This window comes from Elaeis guineensis, chromosome 2 (assembly GCF_000442705.2).
Source record: "Elaeis guineensis isolate ETL-2024a chromosome 2, EG11, whole genome shotgun sequence".
Taxonomy (NCBI): domain Eukaryota; kingdom Viridiplantae; phylum Streptophyta; class Magnoliopsida; order Arecales; family Arecaceae; genus Elaeis; species Elaeis guineensis.
The window spans coordinates 117465188-117484560 of record NC_025994.2 but is presented as its reverse complement, the minus strand read 5'-3'; the positions used below and the strand labels follow the sequence as shown (position 1 = coordinate 117484560).

The window sequence follows — 19373 nt, the reverse complement described above, 5'->3', positions numbered from 1 at the left end:
ATGAAGTAATATCGTATCTGTTATTCTCTCTAATAAGTTATTATATATTTTAGATTATTAAATATGGAGTTACATCTAGCAAATATTTTTTTGTTTAATTGCAAGTGCATATAAATACAAGCAAACCATATCATATAATTAGAAATGCAACTTTTAGATATATACAACTTCTTAAATATATATAATCCTATCAGTTCATTATTCCCAACTTGTGCGGTGTAAAGCTAAATATATTTCTTCTCAAAGTGACAGCTTTGAGATTATTGTCGTAATCAAATCTTTTTGTATATTTTCATTACATGGTTGCATATTTTTGGATTTTAGTTTGCTCAAGGGTCAGAACCTGACTGGAGTTCTTCCTAAGGAGTTGTCCAACCTTACTTCTTAACCGATTTGTAAGTCTACATGGCAATAGTATAGTGAAAATATAGGAATTTAAGAGACCTTAATCTCATGCCATTATTTTGTCTATGTATTTTGTTTATGCAACAGAGATTTAACTTGGAACTATCTCAGTGGATCTATTCCTGCAGCCTGGGCATCCCTTCCCCTCACCCATCTGTATTTTGTCTCACATCTTCCTCCTAGATTCTTTTCAAGAAAAAAGGATCAAAGAAAAATTGTACAAGTGACATAATCCTGCCTGGCTTCAATGTAGGTCACTTTTGGGAAAACCGAATCTCTGGGACGATTCCACAAGAGCTTGGAAGAATGACAACCCTTGAGGAGCTGTACTTCACCTTTCCTCCACTTTTATTTTCTCTTTACCTCTTTTATCTAAATGCACATGAATTTATTGCCAAATATGATCGACTGTTTGATTCTAGAGTTGCCAAGTTAGCCGTTATGAGCTTGATGAACTTTTCATATACAATTTATGGGTGCTCGAAGCTTTTTTTTTTTTTTTTAAATTATTATTTTATAATTATCTGCTGTCTTATAGGGTTCTGGAAGATAACCAACTGCAAGGCTCTATTCCATCAGCACTTGGTAACCTGATCAACTTAAAGGAGCTTGTAAGTCCCCTCTCATGTATACACAAGCTATTTTTAATTAAAACTCCAACTCTTATCGTTATAAAATAAAAAAATTACAACTCTTATTTGTTAAGCTAAAGAACTGTTAACTATTCTATGTTATAATTGCATTTTGTTTCCTTCCCTACAGCCTTGTTTCGGCAAATAACTTAAGTGGAGAGTTGCCAGACTCGTTTGGGAAACTCAGGAACATGACAGATTTGTAAGTCAGGAATCTCTTCCCACCATTCTGTTAGTAGGTGCACCCACCGGTCAACTTAATGACTATAATTCTTTTTGCCACTAGCCATAGGTCTCCGGACCATTTTGATATGCTACCTATAATCAAATAAATTAAGGTAGATTCTGAAAACTTCTAGCTCCTTCTTGCAGTAGAATTGATGGAAACCCAATCTCTGGCAAAATTCCAAGCTTCATTGGAAATTGGACGAAACTTGATCATCTGTGAGTACGGATACTAATTCATTGACGTTTGGCAGCAAATGGTGTTGCATTGATTCCTTTTACTAATTCTTTTATTCTAACATATTTTATTTTTTTGTTTATTTTTAAATAATCTGTAAAGAAAATATTATTAGTTTTGATAATTATTATTTTGACAGTATTTTGGGTATTTCTAAGAAATCAATTAATTACTAATTCTGCAATTTTTCACAAAATTGGAAAAAAAAAATTATGTTGGACTAGACTGACCTTACATATTTTTCTCGCCACTATTATTTATTAAAAAAATTAAAAGATAAGAAAGGGAAGTGGAAAGAGATTAATACCATGATCCATGATCCTTTTCCTTTCTCACACGCAACATTGCTGACATAATTATCTTCATTATTGTTCACGGGAAATGAAGGGGAACCAGTTCTTTGTCCTCTTCTTCTCTCACCATAAAACCAATGAAGATCTTTTGGTTCACTAACAAAAGGTTTATCCAATTCTGCCAAAAAATGATTTTTTAAATATTTATTATTAGCTGGATTTTTTTTTTTTCCTGCCAAACGCTATAATTTTGCCACTGAACTGAAATGCTCTTATCCCGTGTTATGCCCGTGTAGCCCCCTTTTTTTCACGCCTTATACTGAAAATTTATGTGATTAAATCTTAAACTTCCTTTAGTCTTTTGAAATATTTGGTCTACACTGTAACATCAGCTTCGTCCAAACTTGTGCAATTGATATTCGAAACTCTTGCGCACACAATGTTCGACGGAATTCCCGAACGGCTTATTTTCTTTCTATTTCCATACTTTTGGAAGTAAAATTTTTTTACAGCAAAAAGTTTTAAAAACTCTAAGAAAACTTCAGGAACAAACCAGCCAAAACTGAAATCTTTTTCTTTTCCGTTTTTCAAAAAGAAAGGCAATGCCGGATGAGTCCTTCGTTTGAATGATTAATGATTTGAATCTTGAACAATCTGTTCCTAGAGATATGCAAGGGACGTTGATGGAGGGGCCATTTCCTCCCGTATTAGAAAAGTTGGTAGCCATAACTCAGCTGTAAGACCCTTTTTAATGCTTTACTTCACTCACTTTGGTTAGTCCAGTGATTTATAGTGTTTATTAATTACTGAGGTTGGCACTGCAGGAGAGTGTCTGACTGGAAAGGAGGGGATGGGAAGTTCCCTCCATTGCAGAACATGACAAGCTTGAAATATCTGTAAGTGTGAATGGAATTGAAGTCAACAAAGATTAATAGTATAATATATGATGAAGCGTGTTTATTCTCCTACTTAATGCATATTAGTTGTCGGTATGATGCAGTGTGTTGAGGAACTTGTCTATATCTGGTGAACTCCCTGATTTTATTGGAGAGATGACCACTCTCTATGTCTTGTAAGTTTGTTCAGAGGCTTCTTTTCATGACTTTAGCTTCATAAGTTGTTTGTGTTACAGTTCTTTTTCGCACTATCTACTATTAAGAAGACATAATACAAGTCAGCGACACAGGTGCAAACATTTCCTGCTTATTTGTTGTATATTGTGTTTATCCTGCAGAGACCTTAGCTTTAACAACTTGACAGGTTCAATTCCGAAAAGCTTTGATGGCCTTCAAAATTCAATCGGTTTTATGTAAGCAAACTAGATGAACATATTATGTTACATGACTAATAGTTTCCTTATTTGGGAAGTTTTACTCTAGTTTTCTATTCGTTACGTTCCTTTTCTTTTTGATGAATTGTCTTGTATATATCTCTTGCATTTTCTCATGTAGGTTCCTTACTAATAACATGCTAAATGGAGCAATACCCAGTTGGATCTTGAGCAGTAGAAAAAACATGTATGTTTATTTGCTCAGAACTTTCTATTCATTTGGTTATGATGAGTCGTAGTCTTGGTTAGAAATGTCAAAAACATTGTTCAGTGCTAAAATTCATCTCAATCATTTTATGACTTTATGTTACTCAAAATTGCAGAGATCTTTCATATAACTCTTTTACAGGATCTCCGGCACCAGCCAATTGTCAACAAGGGAATGTGTAAGGATTCTCAAATTTCATATTCCCTCACAATCAATTCGTTTTAGTTGTTAACTTATTTAATCCTTCTCCTATGATTTCAATTTTTTGCTTGTAGGAATTTGGTTTCTAGTTATTCATCAACAAACAATGATATGTAAGCTTTTTATATATTATGTTGTCTTCATTTTTTAATTCATATAGGTCCTTATCATGTCAATTTTAGTTTTAACAGTATGCTTTGGTAATTTCTACGTACTATTTCTTTTTTTTCTTGTAGGATTGCAACATGTTTAAGGCATAATCTCCCTTGTACTGGGAAAGCTAGAAGTAGGTACAATAATTTGTTTAAGTTCTTCTTTTTAAAGAGATTGAGGCTTATATTCCAAAGTACTGAGATATGCTAAAATATCTAAACAAAACCATAGCTATGAATGGCTATCATTGTGTTTTGTAATATTTGCAGACTACAAGGTGTTCATAAACTGTGGTGGTCCTAAAGTGATCATTGATGACAATGAATACGAAGATGATTCATCACAGCAGGGTCCATCAAGATATGCTGCCTCTGATAGTGGGAAATGGGCTTATAGCAGCACAGGAGTTTTTTCGGCAAATGACGATGCAAACTATATTGCTACAAATGTATCAGCACTGAACATGACTGAACCAGAGTTGTACATGACTGCCCGGCTGAATCCTCTGTCTCTCAAATACTATGGTCTTTGCTTACAGAAAGGAAGTTATACAGTCGATCTTCGTTTTGCTGAAATTATGTTCACTGATGACCAGACATACTTTAGTGTTGGAGAGCGTTTATTTGATGTATCAATTCAGGTATCTTTCTTTATTTTTACAATCCTTAGGTCTCACATTTTTCTTTTGCTTACTTTAATAATATTCTAAATACTACATTCATTATATTCTGTTTTTACATTCTACCGTGTCAGTGTCAAAACGTGAGCATGCAAATAATACTTTCTTGCATGACAAAACTGTTTATTCCACAGGGAAAGAAGGTTTTGCAGGACTTCAATATTGCAAAAGCAGCAAATGGGACTGGTAAGAAAATTATTCAGTCATATAATGCTACTGTAGATGGCACCTTGGAAATTCACTTTCAGTGGGCTGGCAAAGGGACAAATGCCATTCCACAATTAGGTGTATATGGGCCTCTTATATCTGCAATTTCAGTTACACCAAGTAAGCCCTTAAAAGAGCATTTCTTATTTCCTGTTGAATTACTTATATAATGATGATGTCTGATCATATCTTCTTGGAAGACTTCAAGCCAGATACAGGAGAAAGCAATCTATCTCTTGGAGCTATTTTGGGCATAGTTGCTGCTTCTTGTGTTGTAATTTTGCTGACCTTAATCCTGTTATTGCTTTTCCTCAGAAGGAAGAATGCTAAGAACGATGGTAAGATAACTAAGTTCAGTTTACTTGATTGTTCTCTTAAAGTTTTCTTTAGGAATTGTCGTAGATCATTTATTTTCAGTGAAGACCTTATGCCTTCAAGAGTGCAGCAAGAAGACTGTATTGTTGGCATCTGACATTAGTTTCTAGGACCTCTAGGATTTGTGTGTGATTTGCAGTGTGGAGACTAAACCAAAATTGTTTCATTCTCAACCATTTAAAAAAAAAAAAAAAGAAATACCCAAGTGACCGAACAAAGATCCCCATCTATTTGAGATAGCTGCTTTCTTTCCTTTTAAAACACACTTTGAGGGTTCCTAGGAATCACATTCATCAGAAAATCTCTGGTTCATCATGTTAAATATTCTTCAAACAGAGATAAAAAGAAGCAAATATGGTTTTAGTATGTTGATGGAGATTAAGTGGACTAGTCAAGGTTCGCGGATTCGGTACCGGAACCCATGCCAGCCGATGGTACGGGGCGGTATGGGTACATATCGAACCGGACCGGTGTGAATTGACACAAAGTAGAGGAAGCGAATCGGGAGGAGGAAAAGAAAGATAGAGAGAGAGGAAAAAAGAAAAGAAAGGAGAAAAAGCCATTGGAGAGGCTGCCGGAGGGCCTCCGGCTAGCCGCCATGGCTGCTGGATGGTGCACTCGATGTCTGTGGCACCACAGGCATGAATTAGGGGCGATCATCCCTGTTTCATGAGATTTTTTTAAAAAACACAGATTACGGTGAAGCCGTCCTCACTATTTTTATTTTTCTAAAAAAAAATCTTAAAAAGTGAAGCTGGCAAATTGATTGCCGACTTCACTATTCATCGATGTTTTTAAAAAAACACAATGAAGGAACAGGGGCGGTCACTCTTATTCCACGGCCGCGGCTCCGTCACCCTATGGTATGGTGGCCACGGCGACTATCCGGTGGCCATAGCGGCTATCCGGCATCCTCCGGTAGCTTTTCCGCCGGCTGCATGATCCTCCAATACCATTCTCCTTCTCTCTCTCTCTTTCTCTCTCGTTTAAAAGTCCTATCAGACAACACTGAGCCACGGAGGCTTCTGCGGCCCTCCAGCGGCCGCAGCGGGCCACTGTCGGCCTTAGGCGACGTCATGATCTCTCTCCCTCCCCTCCTCTATCTATCTTCCTCTCTTTTTCTCTCCCTTCTCCGGTGTACCATTTTTTTCGGCCGAACCGTCCTGGTTCCTTTACGGTCTGGCTCGGTACGGGGTGTACCGGCCAGTTCGGGTCGGTATGAAATTTCGTGGACAAGTGGAAGGTTTATATTTATGGTTAGGGTATTTTGCATTTCACATTCAAAATTATATAAATATTGCACACAACTCCCCTTAAAATCTATTTACAATGATCCAGATAAACATATTTTTGCTTTCAAATGGCACTTCTGTTAGCTTTCTTTCATCTGCAGTAATCTTGGTCCCTGGTTAATTTAACAAGGAAATGTCTGTCCACCGGGAGTGGATACACTTCCCCCTTCCCATTCTAAGGCAAACCTTACAACCAAGCGTCCACTATCTAGGCCTCCGCAAACACACATGAGAACTTACATACCCAATGACATCGCAGTCCTTGCCAGTGCTACTGCTGGCTGCTGAGAGCCCACAGACCCCATGCTGCCGGTGCCCCCAATCTCAGCAGTGTTGGCTTGAGAGTGTTTCTTGTTATAGTACTTGGACCTAGAAATTGATGAGTGAGATGAAAGTTTATGCTTTCGGTAGTTACATGGACATAGATGCTATTATCATTGAATAGTATTCCTTATTCTTCATCATAATCAGACAATTTTTTTCAATTCATGTTTGAAGTTTCAGAGCATCTTTAGTATTGAGAGCACAAGGTCTTATAAGAGCTTGCCCAACCCTGTAATCATTGAAAAAAACTTGCGAGAGCTCAGTGAAGAACCCTAACATTGGAACAGTGGGGGAAAAAGGTAACAAACAGTTTGTAAAATGGGGACAGGAGCAATTTGTCCCCTCACTTACAGAGGCCCCCCCAAACAATGAAGGTAATGGTGGTGAGCTCATCGGTTAGCGTCAAACTCACCCAAGGTCTGTTTGCAAAGAAAGACAGGTTTATCTGGTGTGATTTGTAAATAAGCATTAGGAGAGGTGTTGTACACAATACTGATAAAATATGTAAAATGCAAAAGAAATCTTCTGGTTATCATACCTTATATGTCTCACTTGGCAGCTGTGTTTATCTAGAACTTTATTAAACTATATCTCACATCCATATTTCTCATTAGACGTTAAGAAATGAGAGCAATATAAATCATGGGCGTAGTTGATTGGCATTTTGTTCATTGTTTTCCCATATATAGGTGTTTCAAATGCCTTGCATTAGTAAACCATGCATTGATCTAATAATTTCTAAATCATAAAACCTATGCATGCAGAACTTCGAGACCTAAAGCTGCAGACTGGTTACTTCAGTTTAAAACAGATCAAAGCTGCCACCAATAACTTTGATCGTGCAAATAAGATAGGTGAAGGTGGCTTTGGTCCAGTTTACAAGGTATGTCTTAGCAAAAATGAATTGATAATTTCATTTCTCCCTTTTTGTTGTATTTTTGATTATTTTTTCTCACTTTAAGTAATTTTATGTTTAAATATTGTACATCTTATCCTTTGGTAGAGCTTTGATCGTAAAATGCAACTACCTGGTCACAGGGTGTGGTGCCTGATGGTTCTGTAATTGCAGTTAAGCAGCTTTCTTCCAAGTCTAAACAAGGGAACCGTGAATTTCTTAATGAAATAGCCGTGATATCAGCCGTGCAACACCCAAATCTTGTGAAGCTTTATGGTTGTTGTATTGAAGGAAATCAATTACTGCTAATATATGAATATATGGAAAATAATAGTCTAGCCCGTGCTCTATTTGGTACATGTTTCTGTCGTTTTACCATAATTCCTAGTACTTTGCATTCAACACCCTTTTTAATTTTATATTCTTTGTTTTGACTAATTATGTTGCCAAAAAGTATAACAAGAGCATGAATCTTACCAGGTCCTGAAGAATACCAACTGAAATTGAACTGGAAAACAAGGCGTAAGATTTGCCTAGAGGTAGCAAGAGGTTTGACATATCTCCATGAAGAGTCGAGGTTGAAGATTGTTCACCGAGACATCAAGGCGACAAATATTCTGCTTGACAAAGATCTCAATGCAAAAATATCTGACTTTGGTTTGGCAAGATTGGATGAAGAAGAGAATACCCACATCAGCACCCGAATAGCTGGTACATTGTAAGTAGATGATATATAATATGTTAATTTGTCATAGTGGTGTTTTATGCATTAATTAGTGAATAGAATATACAACATGAGAAGATAGTACCAAAATATAGTTCTGTGGTACTTAACTTACAGTGTCATGCACTGTCAGCCTTTGAATGCTAAATATCATTTGGTTGGTCTTAGTGCACATTCAGTACTTTGTATACTGTATGAAGCTGATCTGTATTTATGCAGAGGATATATGGCTCCTGAATATGCAACAAGGGGTTACTTGACAGAAAAAGCAGATGTTTACAGCTTTGGAGTTGTCATATTAGAGATTGTTAGCGGAATGAGCAACACAAGTTTTAGGCCCAGGGAGGACTTTGTTTTTCTTCTTGATTGGGTAAGTGTTATTGGATCTCATATTTTTGTTCAGGAACTTTTGTTGACATGATCATTGTTAGGTGAAGGACAAGATCTTACTTTTATATGCTAACAAAAATGTGAATGTATAACCTTGAGTTCATTTTTTTCATCCTCAGAAAACAAAAAACTATGAGTTGATTTTCGTAGCAGATCCTAATTGCTTTGGACCAGTGAAGCAGATAATAATGTTAATTCATTGAAACCATCTAAGCCTCCTTCTGAATGGTCATTTCTGACATTCAAAGGAACATGATAGAACCACCTAAGTTGAAAGTCCTTCCAAAGCATTCACCTTGGGATGTCCTCTTTATTATTTTAAAAGGAATTTCAGGAATAAGAAATGATTGGGGGTTGCAAAAACTGAACCAACACGAGACAACAGACCTGACTTGACCATGTTGAGGCTAGGTTTTGATGAAGATTTTTCCAATCTATGTCAGGTTTGGGGCAAATTTTTTGACTTGGGCTTCAAATATAGCTCTATTGATCTAAGGTGGGTGTCAAATCCTCTTAAACTGATTGGGTTTCTTATACCCGACACCAACAGTTTGGTCAAATCAGGTCTACCTGGACAATCTGTTCCATAGGTACCCCGGAACGGCTTGTGCCCTGTAGTTTTTGTTTAACTCATAACTGCCCCTTACAATCTCAACAGTACCCTATATTTTGATAACAGTAGTATTATTCTTTGGAATTGTTGTAGTATAAAATTTTTTGTTATGTTATAGGAATATATCCTTATTGTCTACCAACCAATATATAAATTAACATTTATATTCTATAATATAATACAATATTGATGATACATTTGTTATTAGAATAATAATGTTATTATTATTATCATCGTATTATTATATGTTATATTGAAAAATGTATCATATTATATTGTTATGTTTGTTTTGTACTTGACATGTTTAATATCAACATAATTTAATATCATTGTTTATTGTCAAATGGCCCAAGAATAAAGGAAATTGCAAGGGCAAATCTGTTCATTTTTGAAAGTGACCCCTTTCTTTTCTTATCCTTAGCATTGAAATAGCACAACAACAAAATTGTGATCATTTCTTGGATAACAACATTTATCCTCTAGAGAATTTAAACAGTATCCCACTAAACTTGGTATTGGTTGCACCCACCTGGGATAACAAATCGCTGAAAATGCGTGCCCTTTCCAAACTCGGCCTAAACAAGTTGGATTTGGAGTAAAGCTTTTGATCCAACTTGTGTCGTGTGGATAGAGTTCTTTATTTGAGGGGGTTGGGGGTTGGGTCATGCCAAGTTGGGTCATGACCATGACATCAGGTTTTTAATAGTAGCTGGTCTTTTCGATACTATTTGTTTGTTTCACCTTAGAACTGAGGCACCAAGTCTTTAATGCCTGGATCTGGATGGATGGAGTTGGTTTGCAGTTGGGTCATGTGAAGTAGAGTAGATTATGGGACAATGTAGTCAACATTGCTCATGTGGGTCAACCCATGGGTGCTTATGTGTGAAGGAGTTCTCGTTTGATGCTGATTCATGTTAACTATGGGTTAACATTATATATGGTATTATTCTAAATTGACCTAACCCAACATGCAATGCCACCTATTTTTATGCTGAGAAATAATTGAAAAGAATCTCTTACCACCACCATCAAATCTCATCAATTCCCAGTTTCATTTATACTTTATAACCAACTTTCATTTGATTATTTTATTGGAGTGACTTTTATAGACGAGCCAATTTAACCATGCAAATCTCTCTTCCCAATCCTTTTGTTAATAAACTTCTAATATAAAAAACAATAGAAGCAAAAAAATGTTTGGTTCTTCGATAGCCTGAAGAAAAATGCTAGATTCAGTCCTACTCTAAGATCCCTATACACAAGATCCATTGAATCCCCAAGTAAACTCGGCAACCACTAAGAACATTTCTGCTTTCTTCCCCTTCTTGCAAGCCAATTCACAGTACTGATGACTTTCTTGGTATACATGTGGTATATAAAAATCAAGAAATTCCCATGGTATACCATAAACCTCTCCAAGAATAGTCTGCATGTTGGTTGACCAACTTTCCTGCCCATAGGGATAGATAAATTAACATTACCGGGGCCTTCTGTTTTGATCCATATTTCCTTGTCCCTTGGTGCCTAGCTTGGATTAAGCCATCTCCAGTAGCATTAATTTCCTTGTATTGAATATTTTCTGTAGGATACCATTCAGTAGCTGCCAAATAGGCTTACCAGAATCATCACAAAAAATCAATCCAATTCAAACACATTTGTATGGCGTTTAGTTTAATCCAACCTGCATTGAAAACTGTTGACAGAATATCCTGCTGTTTGGTTTGCCTGAATCACTGAATTAACCTTTGTGTTGTACTCCGAAACCTCACTAAAGTGTTCACCCATCTGGCTTTTTTTTTTTTTTTTTTTTATCCTACTGCTGGGTCATGCCATAGCCTTTCTAATTGTCAACAAAGTGAATTGAAATCTTCATCCATGTGATTTTGAGCTGACACAAGTTTATTAAGATATAGTCATTCTTTTTTTCCCCCAAATAAGACATTGCCTTCACCTTGATCTAAATTCGAATTCTGTTGTGTTTTGTTTCTCTATTTATCACATGGATGTTCTTTTTTTTCTTTATTGTAAGATTTGAATAGAACATTGATCCTTATTCCTTTTTCTTTTGCATGGATTGCAGGCCTATGTTTTACAAGAGGAGGGAAGACTGCTTGAACTCATTGACCCAAGCCTTGGTTCAAGCTACTCAAAGGAAGAGGCAATGCAGATGTTGAACCTGGCTATTATATGCACCAACCTATCTCCAACTCTAAGACCCTCAATGTCCACTGTGGTGAGCATGCTAGATGGGAAGATTCCTGTGCAGGCACCTACTACCAAATCCAGAGACTCCAGCAGCATGGATCCGAGAATCAGGTCCTATGAGGAAATGTCCCAAGAAAGCCAAGCACACAGCATTCCGACTGATGACCAATGGTTTGATACCTCCATTTCTGCCCAAAGTAGCAAGGAAGAAATCACTCCTCTTTCTCAATCAAGCAAGCTTACATCAGATCACAGTTTATAGTCGAGAGGTCAGGAAAAAGTAAATTAAAAGTGCTCACCTTCTAGATATAATTGCATGGATTTACATTAGGAGATTATATAACTAAGAACAGATCATGCAGACACATATCTGTCGTCTCTTCTTTTCTTGCCAAGAATAAAGTAGTATGTCGTCTCAAGCAGACTCACGACTATCTCCATTACAGATACAGCGGTTCTTGTGTAGCAAAAGCTTATATCGTTATGTTGAAAGAGCTCACATGGTTAGTTTCGTTGTACAGAAGAAAATAGAAGGATGTTTTTCTTAAATTTCCGCTGGTTGCATTGATAATTAGCAGGAAACTGTGTGATATTTGGAAGAAGAATAATGCAATGTCATCGGTATTTCTGCTGTACTTAGAATTGGATCACGTAGCCTTTTTTTGCTAATGTGACTATAAATTTCAAAGGCAATTAAGTTTTTCATATAAGCTTTTTATTTGTCTCTGACTGATTCAGGACTCTGCACGCCGGACACTCAAAACTTGTAAGCCGCTCCAACCTGCTAATTATGGGTCTGTGGGGTGGAGCAAGGCCTTTGATCTAAGCGCCCATTCTGACATTTCAAGCATTGTGTGCCCAAGCAGATGACCTAGATGCATATAATTCCATGCCTGCTTCCGGCCATGGACGCAATCGATTTTAGTTGTACCCAAGAGCCAAGAGGGGCTGTAGACCAATTGTGGCGCTTACAAATCGTAGGAAAAAAGAAACTATTGTTGGCACTGTCAGGGTAGTTGATTGATCAGTTGGTCTATAATCATTCCTTGGACCGCGATTCTATGGTTTTGGAAGATCTGAATTCAAGTCCTCGTAGTGTGCTCCATCTTTAGAATCTAGGTAATGTAGCCAAAATTCACACCACGTCTAAAATTCCTTTCTTTATCTAAAAAATATAGAAACAAAAAATTCTTAACTTTCCCAATAGCAACTACCAGGACTCATTGGTAAGCATCTAAATGCCTTATCACCTAGGCGGGGAATGTTCCAGAGACACGCAAGCAAATAAAACATAAGAATGAAAAAGGACATCTCATTCGCTCACGGATTAAGCTGTTTTAATCCATAATTTTATTCATCCAATTTACCCAACTTTAGTTTCTCCTGGTGACACTCCCCTCATTCTTTGCCAAGCCTACTATTTTGTGTCCTTGGTCAAAATCCAAGCCCATGGGCGGCATGGGCGTGGTGTTGTAAACACCGGGTGCATAAAATCTATAGCCATCCAATCAATTGCAACGAGGGTTATAGCCGTCAAAACAATTAAAGGCCTATTTGAATGTTTGGGCTGAAAATTCTATCACATTCATGGATTGTGTCGGTATGGCCAATAAAGTCATACTCGGGTAGAGTACGCTTGAATGAGTGCTACGCAGTTGCTTCCGGCCCTGGTTCGTGGCGGGCCGTTACCCGATCTAAAGTCTAAACGGCGGGTTGTTTTCAGGCCTAGGCCTACCCGTCCCATTATGGACACCCGCTGGACCCCGGTGAGTCTATGCACGAGCCGCGGGCAAAATTTCTTTAGGCTGTAAGCCCATTATGGGTAAGTCCCACGCCTTTAACGCCTTCTATAAATATGACCGTCAGTCTCAAAAATCACCGCTGCTTCCCATTCTCACGCCCTTCTCACTCCTGGTTCTCTCTTGACGCGGGCGGTCGTCTCCGCTAACACGATCGAAAGAAATGGAAGACGAAGCCGAATCGCACAGGAGAGTGCTTCCAAACCCTCAATCTCCTCGTTTGAATTCCTTGGCCAGATCTCGTTCTTGATCGCATTTCTTTTTTTCTTGAGTTAGCGGATAAAAGGTTGATTTCGTTCTTGATGCGATCTTTTGCGAACCCTAGTTTCTTTATCCCTCTCAAAGATCTTAAAGTTCAATGCAAAGAAGGAAAAAAAAAAAATCAGATTGTTTGCGAAATCCACGGCAGGGCCTTCGCTGTCTTGCGCTCCTCTCCTTCACCGTGGCTTCGAGGCTTCCCATGGCGTCGAATCGAGGCGCCTCTCGGCCGTGGATGGCGGGGGAAGGTGGACGAGGACCATGGCATCCCCTATTATCAAAGCAAAGCAAGGGGATAGCTATGGAACTGTCCGGAACCCTAGTTTCCCGTTTGTTCTTCTTGATTTCTCTGCTCTCGATGAATAGAATTCGCGTTGTTGGTTGGTTTTCAATGGTTTCGGTTCTGATCGTTGGACGCGTCAAGATTTTGTTGTTCTCTCTTCATCCTTCCCAAAAAAAGGTAGGAAATTGCGACTCTTTTCTTTCTTTATTAATTCTTTCGTTCTTTGTGATTTTGTTCCTGTATTTTTCTTTTTCCGTTCTAATACGCACACTGAGAAAGAAAGATGATGAAACTAATGGGGATTATGGGTTGTTTCTTCGAGATAGCCAGCAACGTTGCTTTCTTTGTGATTTTGTTCCTGCATGTTTCTTTTTCCCTTCTAATACGCACACTGAGAAAGAAAGATGATGAAACTGAGGGGATGATGGATTACAGTTATTAAGGCATTGTGTTTGATCACCTCCGAGTTGTGGAGGGAGAGGAATTTTGCAGTGGACTTCAGCAGCGGGGGCCAAGGGTGGTGGAACCAACAGGTTTCTTTGAGATAGCCAGCAACGTTGCTTGCCGCTTCAACATCACCTCCAGTATTTGTCATGTGACTCGCATGCAGGCCTCGTATGCTTATAAATCTCCCTCACGGATCCCTGTCTAAACTCTTTTGTGGAAAAAATAATAATAATAAAAACGCTCGAACCTCTTACTTTCATTCAAAGAAATCTCAAAATAGGAGAGTTCTGAGATTGTTGCCCATGAGTCATAATATTTGTATTTTGGGATTGCAGCCTTTTCAAGAGTCGGAAAGAGTTCTTCCAGATGAGTTTGCTAACCTTACCTTCTTGAGCGACATGAAAGTCTGTCAAGTATAAACACTGGAATCTGTCGTACATCTAACTCGTGCCTTTTTTCTCTGTGTGTGTAACGGTGATCTTACATGGAACTATCTTAGTGGATCCATTCCGGCCCCTTGCGCTTTGCTTGTCCCTCTCACCGATCTGTAGTCTATCTCTTCCTATTTGTTGCTCTAAAAGAAGATTCAGCGGCAGAAAATTAAAATGAAGAGAAAAGGGAGATGAATAACTTGTAAATGGCGATATTGTAAATAACTCTGTTCCTGTGGGTCTCTTCGAGGAAATCGGATCTGAGGGAGCATCCCAGTGGAGCTTGGAAGAATTATAATCCTTCGGTCCCTGTACTCCACCAATCCTCTCTCTTTTTATATCATTTTATTAGAATACAGTACGTGCAATGCACAAGCTGACGCTGTGGAGGCAGATAACCTCCTGAGCAAAATTTCATCAGACAACCTCTCTTTTGATAATTGAATTTTATTATTATTATTATATCTTTGTTAGTTGCATATTTGCATTGTTATTATTATACTTTGTAATACATTTTCTATTCCTCTTCTAATGTTCTTTTGTCGAACAATTTAACTGGGGAGTTGCTGGACTCACTTGGCAACCTCAAGAATCTGAGAGAGTTATACATCAGGAATCTCTGAACAGATAAATGTTGTCTTGTTTCCATAAGCTTGTTCATGTAAGTGTTACTTAGAATTCACAAAATAAGTTAGATACTAAAAGTCTCTAACTCTCTGCAGTGAAATCGATGGGAATCCAGCCTCCGGCAAAATTCCAAACTTCATGGGAAACTGGACGAAGCTCCAATGGCTGTCAGTACTGCAACAAGCTATCCATGTCCTTAGCTGGTATTGTTTGCGATGCCGACCTTGAGAATAATAATGATTTGAATCTTAAACCTATTATTTTGCTTGCAGAGACATACAAGGAACATCAAAGCAGGGGCCCTTTCCTCCCTTCTTCTCCACTGGGGTCTCTAACACAGCTGTAAGAACCATTTTAATGCTTCGCTTCATCTATTTCAATTAGTCAAGTGGCTTCTAGTGTCATATGTACCAGTTGGGACTGCAGGAGGATCTCTGACTTGAAAGGAGGAGATGGGAAGTTCCCTCCACTGCAAATTATAAAGAACCTGGAAGTACTGTAAGTATGAAAGAAACAAAGTTACTTTAGGATAGCAAGCAGAGCATGTGTTTGGGTCTATTTTGATCTTTTGCTCGCTGAGCACATATCAATCGAAGGTATGATGCAGAGTGTTTAGGAAGTTGTCAATTTCTGGTGAACTCCTAGATTTTATTTGGGAGATGCCTAATCTTGACCACTTGTAAGTATATCCAGAAATTCTCTTGGTGACTTTTACCTTTATTAGTCATTTTTTTTATAGTTCAACTATATGATTTTAATTGCACAAGCTGCTACTGTGAATATTTATCATACAATCAATTCATTAACATGGGTGCAAGTCTTTTTTACTTCTTCTGTATACTTTTTCTCTTGTAGGGATATAAGCTTTACCAATCTCAGTGATCCAATTCCAAGCAGCAATGGACTGAGAACAATAAGTTAAATGCAAGCAAATTAGATCGACATAGTCATATACATACTATGAATACCATGTTGAATGGAACACTGCATAATTGGATCTTGACCAGCAGAATAAAATTGTATGTCATACTTACTGTGTGCTTTTTAAGCTGCAGATTATTTGCTTATGAATTATCACTCTCCAATCATAAATCCATCTCCTTCATTTTATGAAATTCAAAATTTCAGGGATCACTCTTGCAACTCTTTTATGGGACCCTTGAATATATTCAGCTGTCAAATAAAAGATGTGTAATGACTACCAAATTCCATACTCCTTGATCAATTATTTTTAGTTAGTGGAGTGTCTATTCTGTCTCTTAGAGTTCTCATTTCCTTGTTTGTAGGAATTTGGTCTCAAGCTATTCATCAACAGCCAATAATTTGTTAACTACTACTACTACTTCTTCTTCTCTCTCTCTCTCTCTCCCTTCCCCCTGCCCATGGCAAAGAAAGAAATATCTCTTTTAATTTTAGCTTCGAAAGAAGACGTCGATGAGTTTCTGCTGTTATATTGTTTTAGGATACATTCATGCTTAAGAAGGAACCGACCTTGTCCTGGGGAATCTGGACGTATGGGCACTTGTTGAAGTGTTTTTCCCCCCTTCACAACAATATTTTGAAGCTTTTGTATCATATTGGTATGATATAATGGGTCAAATATCTAATCAAAAACATATTTGTGATCGACTATTCCCCTTGTCTTGCTATCACTATAGATTATGCTCCGTTCGTCAATTGTGGTGGCAGTAAGGTGACTTTATATAATAATGACAATTAGCAGATACATTAGAGTCTGGTCCACCAAACTGTGCTGTCTCTGATGGTGGAAAATGAGCTTTATAGCAGTACGGGGGATTTTTTGTGGAACAGCCAAGCAAAATACATTGTTAGGAATGCATCGGTGCTACATGTGACCAAGTCGATGCTGTACATGACTGCTCGTATAAACCCTCTCTCCCTCAAATATTATGGTCTTGCCTACAGAAGAGATACTGTACAGGCAATCGTCACTTTGCTGGAATCATGTATACATATGACTATACACATTCCAACGTTGGAAAGCGCTTATTTGATGTATCGATACGGGTTATTGCTTCTGTATTTGCATATTTAGTTTCATTTAACTGTGGGTACATATGGGTTACTGTAATTAGTGCTAAAAATAATGATCCGTGGATTGAAATACCTGTAATTAAGCAGGGTCAAAAGGTTTTACAAGACTTTGATATTGCAAAGGAAGCAAATGGGTAAAGAAATTACAAAGTCATTTACTACTCTGGTAGATTGTACTCTGGAAATTCACTGCAAAGGGACAAAAACCATTCCACAGTTCCGTGTATATGGGCCTCTTATCTCAGCTATTTCAGTTCCATTATGTAAGTTCTTAAAACACTTCTCTCTCGTTTTCATTAGAAATACTCATGCAGTAATGATGTCTCATCATTTCTTCATTGGTGACATTGTTCCTGATACAAAAGAAACTGAGCTATCTGTTCGGGCTATTTTGGGTGTCATCGTTGCTTGTTGCATCATGATTGCTCCTGATAGGTTTTTGCTTCATAAGGAGAAAGGCTAAGAACCATGGTGAGATAATTAGACCTCCTTTTATATTATTGTGTTGTTATAATTTGCTTTAGGAAATTGGCAGCCCAATTATTTTAGTGAGGACCTTATGCTTTTCCAGAGTGCAGCTAGAATCCTGCTTCTTTGGTGTCACCTTCTAAAATCTATTACATGACCATCAATGAGGACCTTTTGCTTTTCCAGAGTACTACAAACATCTTCGAAGATCAATCTGCATATTGGCGGCCACCATGATCGTGTAAAGGTATATAACAACATTAGGAGATTTTTTTCAAACCACAAATTTTCTCAATCTTTGTTGTCTTGAATTAAGCCATACCTCATCTCATTACGTTATACATCTTAAAATATTTTCTATACGATACTGTTCAGCAGTAGCCTGAATAGCCTTGCAAGAATCATCACAAAGTATTGATGGAATTAGCCAATCAGCATTTAGTTTGATTCGGTCTGGATCCTGAACTGTCCATATAATATCATCCCATTGCTTTGCTGGGGCAACGTCTGCATTCGAAACTCCTTGCTTGAGCATTTGGTTTGCGATTAGAATCAGAATAGGAACGAATTGTAGTAGAAATCAGAATGGTCATATCTTTTGACATATTTGGTTCGTAGTCAAAATTAAAATCGGAATAGAATTTGAATATTAGGAGAGAAAAAAAATTGGATTTACAAAGGCTAAGAGTATTTCAATTTTCTCTCGAAATCAAAATAGGAGCGAGATTCATCTAACCAAATGGTCATCTAACCAAATGGTTGAGTCGTATCCATTCACATTCTAAAGTCCAACACCTTCCAATCAAACATGCCGTACCTTTCTCCCATTTATTTCTCATCCTGTTTCATGCTCCTGGGGACCTAAATCATATCTTTGTTAATGATATCAAAAGCTACTGAACTAAAACCTTCATTGGATTAATCCAGCAAAGATGAATTATGGTCGTGTTGCAACCACTAAACCTCACGTACATAGTCAAGTTTGGTTTATGTAATTTTTTTCTCAGTGCAATATATGTATTTTCTGCTTTCCATGGTCAGATGGGAATTATATTTTCTTCCTTCTCCTCTATATGAACGGCAAGCGAATGACGAATGCTTTGAGAGCTGTGCCGACGATAAATGAAAGTCGATAGAGTGTGGAGCACACGATACGATTTTTATTGTTGTGAAGGAAGGTGTATCCTTCTTTTGTGCGAAAGGTCAAATCATACGGATCAACCCGGTCAGGGCGTGGGCGAGGCTTATGCGTTATTTTGTGCGGGATTCACGTGAAGTTGGCTGAGGCTCTCGAATTCTTTCAGTTCTCTTCGTTTTTTTTTTTTTTTTCTTAGCATTATAATTGTCTAACTATCTTTATATGGTCCAGAGAAATTTTTTATGCACTGTAGGCAGCGCAGATTATGCGCATCATCTATGATGATTAATTTTTATCTGGAATCGATAAAAAAAAAAAAAAAATTATGCATCACACTTAGACTCCGAGCATGAACCAATCATCATGAGCAGAGCGTGTAGTTCTGCATTATCCGCAGTGCACAAAAATTTTTTTGTATGGTCTGTTAAAATAAAATAATGTCATTATTGAAGTCTTGCTACAAGAAGATAAATGTATA

The 19373-nt window shown here is 37.7% G+C and overlaps 2 protein-coding genes across 17 annotated transcripts; both read left to right on the top strand.

Moving 5' to 3' along the window:
• The first annotated feature begins 1134 nt into the window (after window positions 1–1134).
• LOC105036678 (probable LRR receptor-like serine/threonine-protein kinase At1g53440) lies at window positions 1135–12024 on the top strand. 5 transcript variants are annotated; one of them, XM_073252971.1, is made up of 18 exons: window positions 1135–1239; window positions 1410–1481; window positions 2458–2529; window positions 2618–2689; window positions 2794–2865; window positions 3028–3102; window positions 3245–3310; window positions 3447–3509; window positions 3607–3645; window positions 3769–3818; window positions 3955–4325; window positions 4499–4691; window positions 4772–4909; window positions 7327–7445; window positions 7601–7811; window positions 7938–8175; window positions 8401–8551; window positions 11265–12024. In XM_073252971.1, exons 1-18 carry the CDS (start codon window positions 1229–1231, stop codon window positions 11649–11651), a joined length of 2400 nt encoding a protein of 799 aa, XP_073109072.1. In that variant the 5' UTR covers window positions 1135–1228; the 3' UTR covers window positions 11652–12024. The 5 variants fall into 5 exon arrangements, with proteins under 5 accessions (XP_073109072.1, XP_073109074.1, XP_073109076.1 ...); XM_073252973.1 differs by lacking the exons at window positions 1135–1239; window positions 1410–1481 and adding an exon at window positions 1776–1959; XM_073252975.1 differs by lacking the exons at window positions 1135–1239; window positions 1410–1481; window positions 2458–2529 and having other exon boundaries at window positions 2617–2689; window positions 3054–3102.
• A 1233-nt stretch (window positions 12025–13257) lies between these two features.
• LOC105036444 (uncharacterized) lies at window positions 13258–19150 on the top strand. Of its 12 annotated transcripts, none has more exons than XR_012139212.1 (8): window positions 13258–13906; window positions 15330–15437; window positions 15507–15576; window positions 15661–16253; window positions 17377–17552; window positions 17655–17760; window positions 17944–18004; window positions 18799–19150. XR_012139212.1 is itself a non-coding variant. In XM_073252970.1 (5 exons), exons 2-5 carry the CDS (start codon window positions 15338–15340, stop codon window positions 16154–16156), a joined length of 309 nt encoding a protein of 102 aa, XP_073109071.1. In that variant the 5' UTR covers window positions 13259–13906; window positions 15330–15337; the 3' UTR covers window positions 16157–16326. The 12 variants fall into 12 exon arrangements, 1 of the variants encoding a protein (XP_073109071.1); XR_012139211.1 differs by having other exon boundaries at window positions 17861–18004; XR_012139214.1 differs by lacking the exon at window positions 18799–19150 and having other exon boundaries at window positions 15661–15913; window positions 16090–16253; window positions 17861–18144.
• Window positions 19151–19373: the final 223 nt, after the last annotated feature.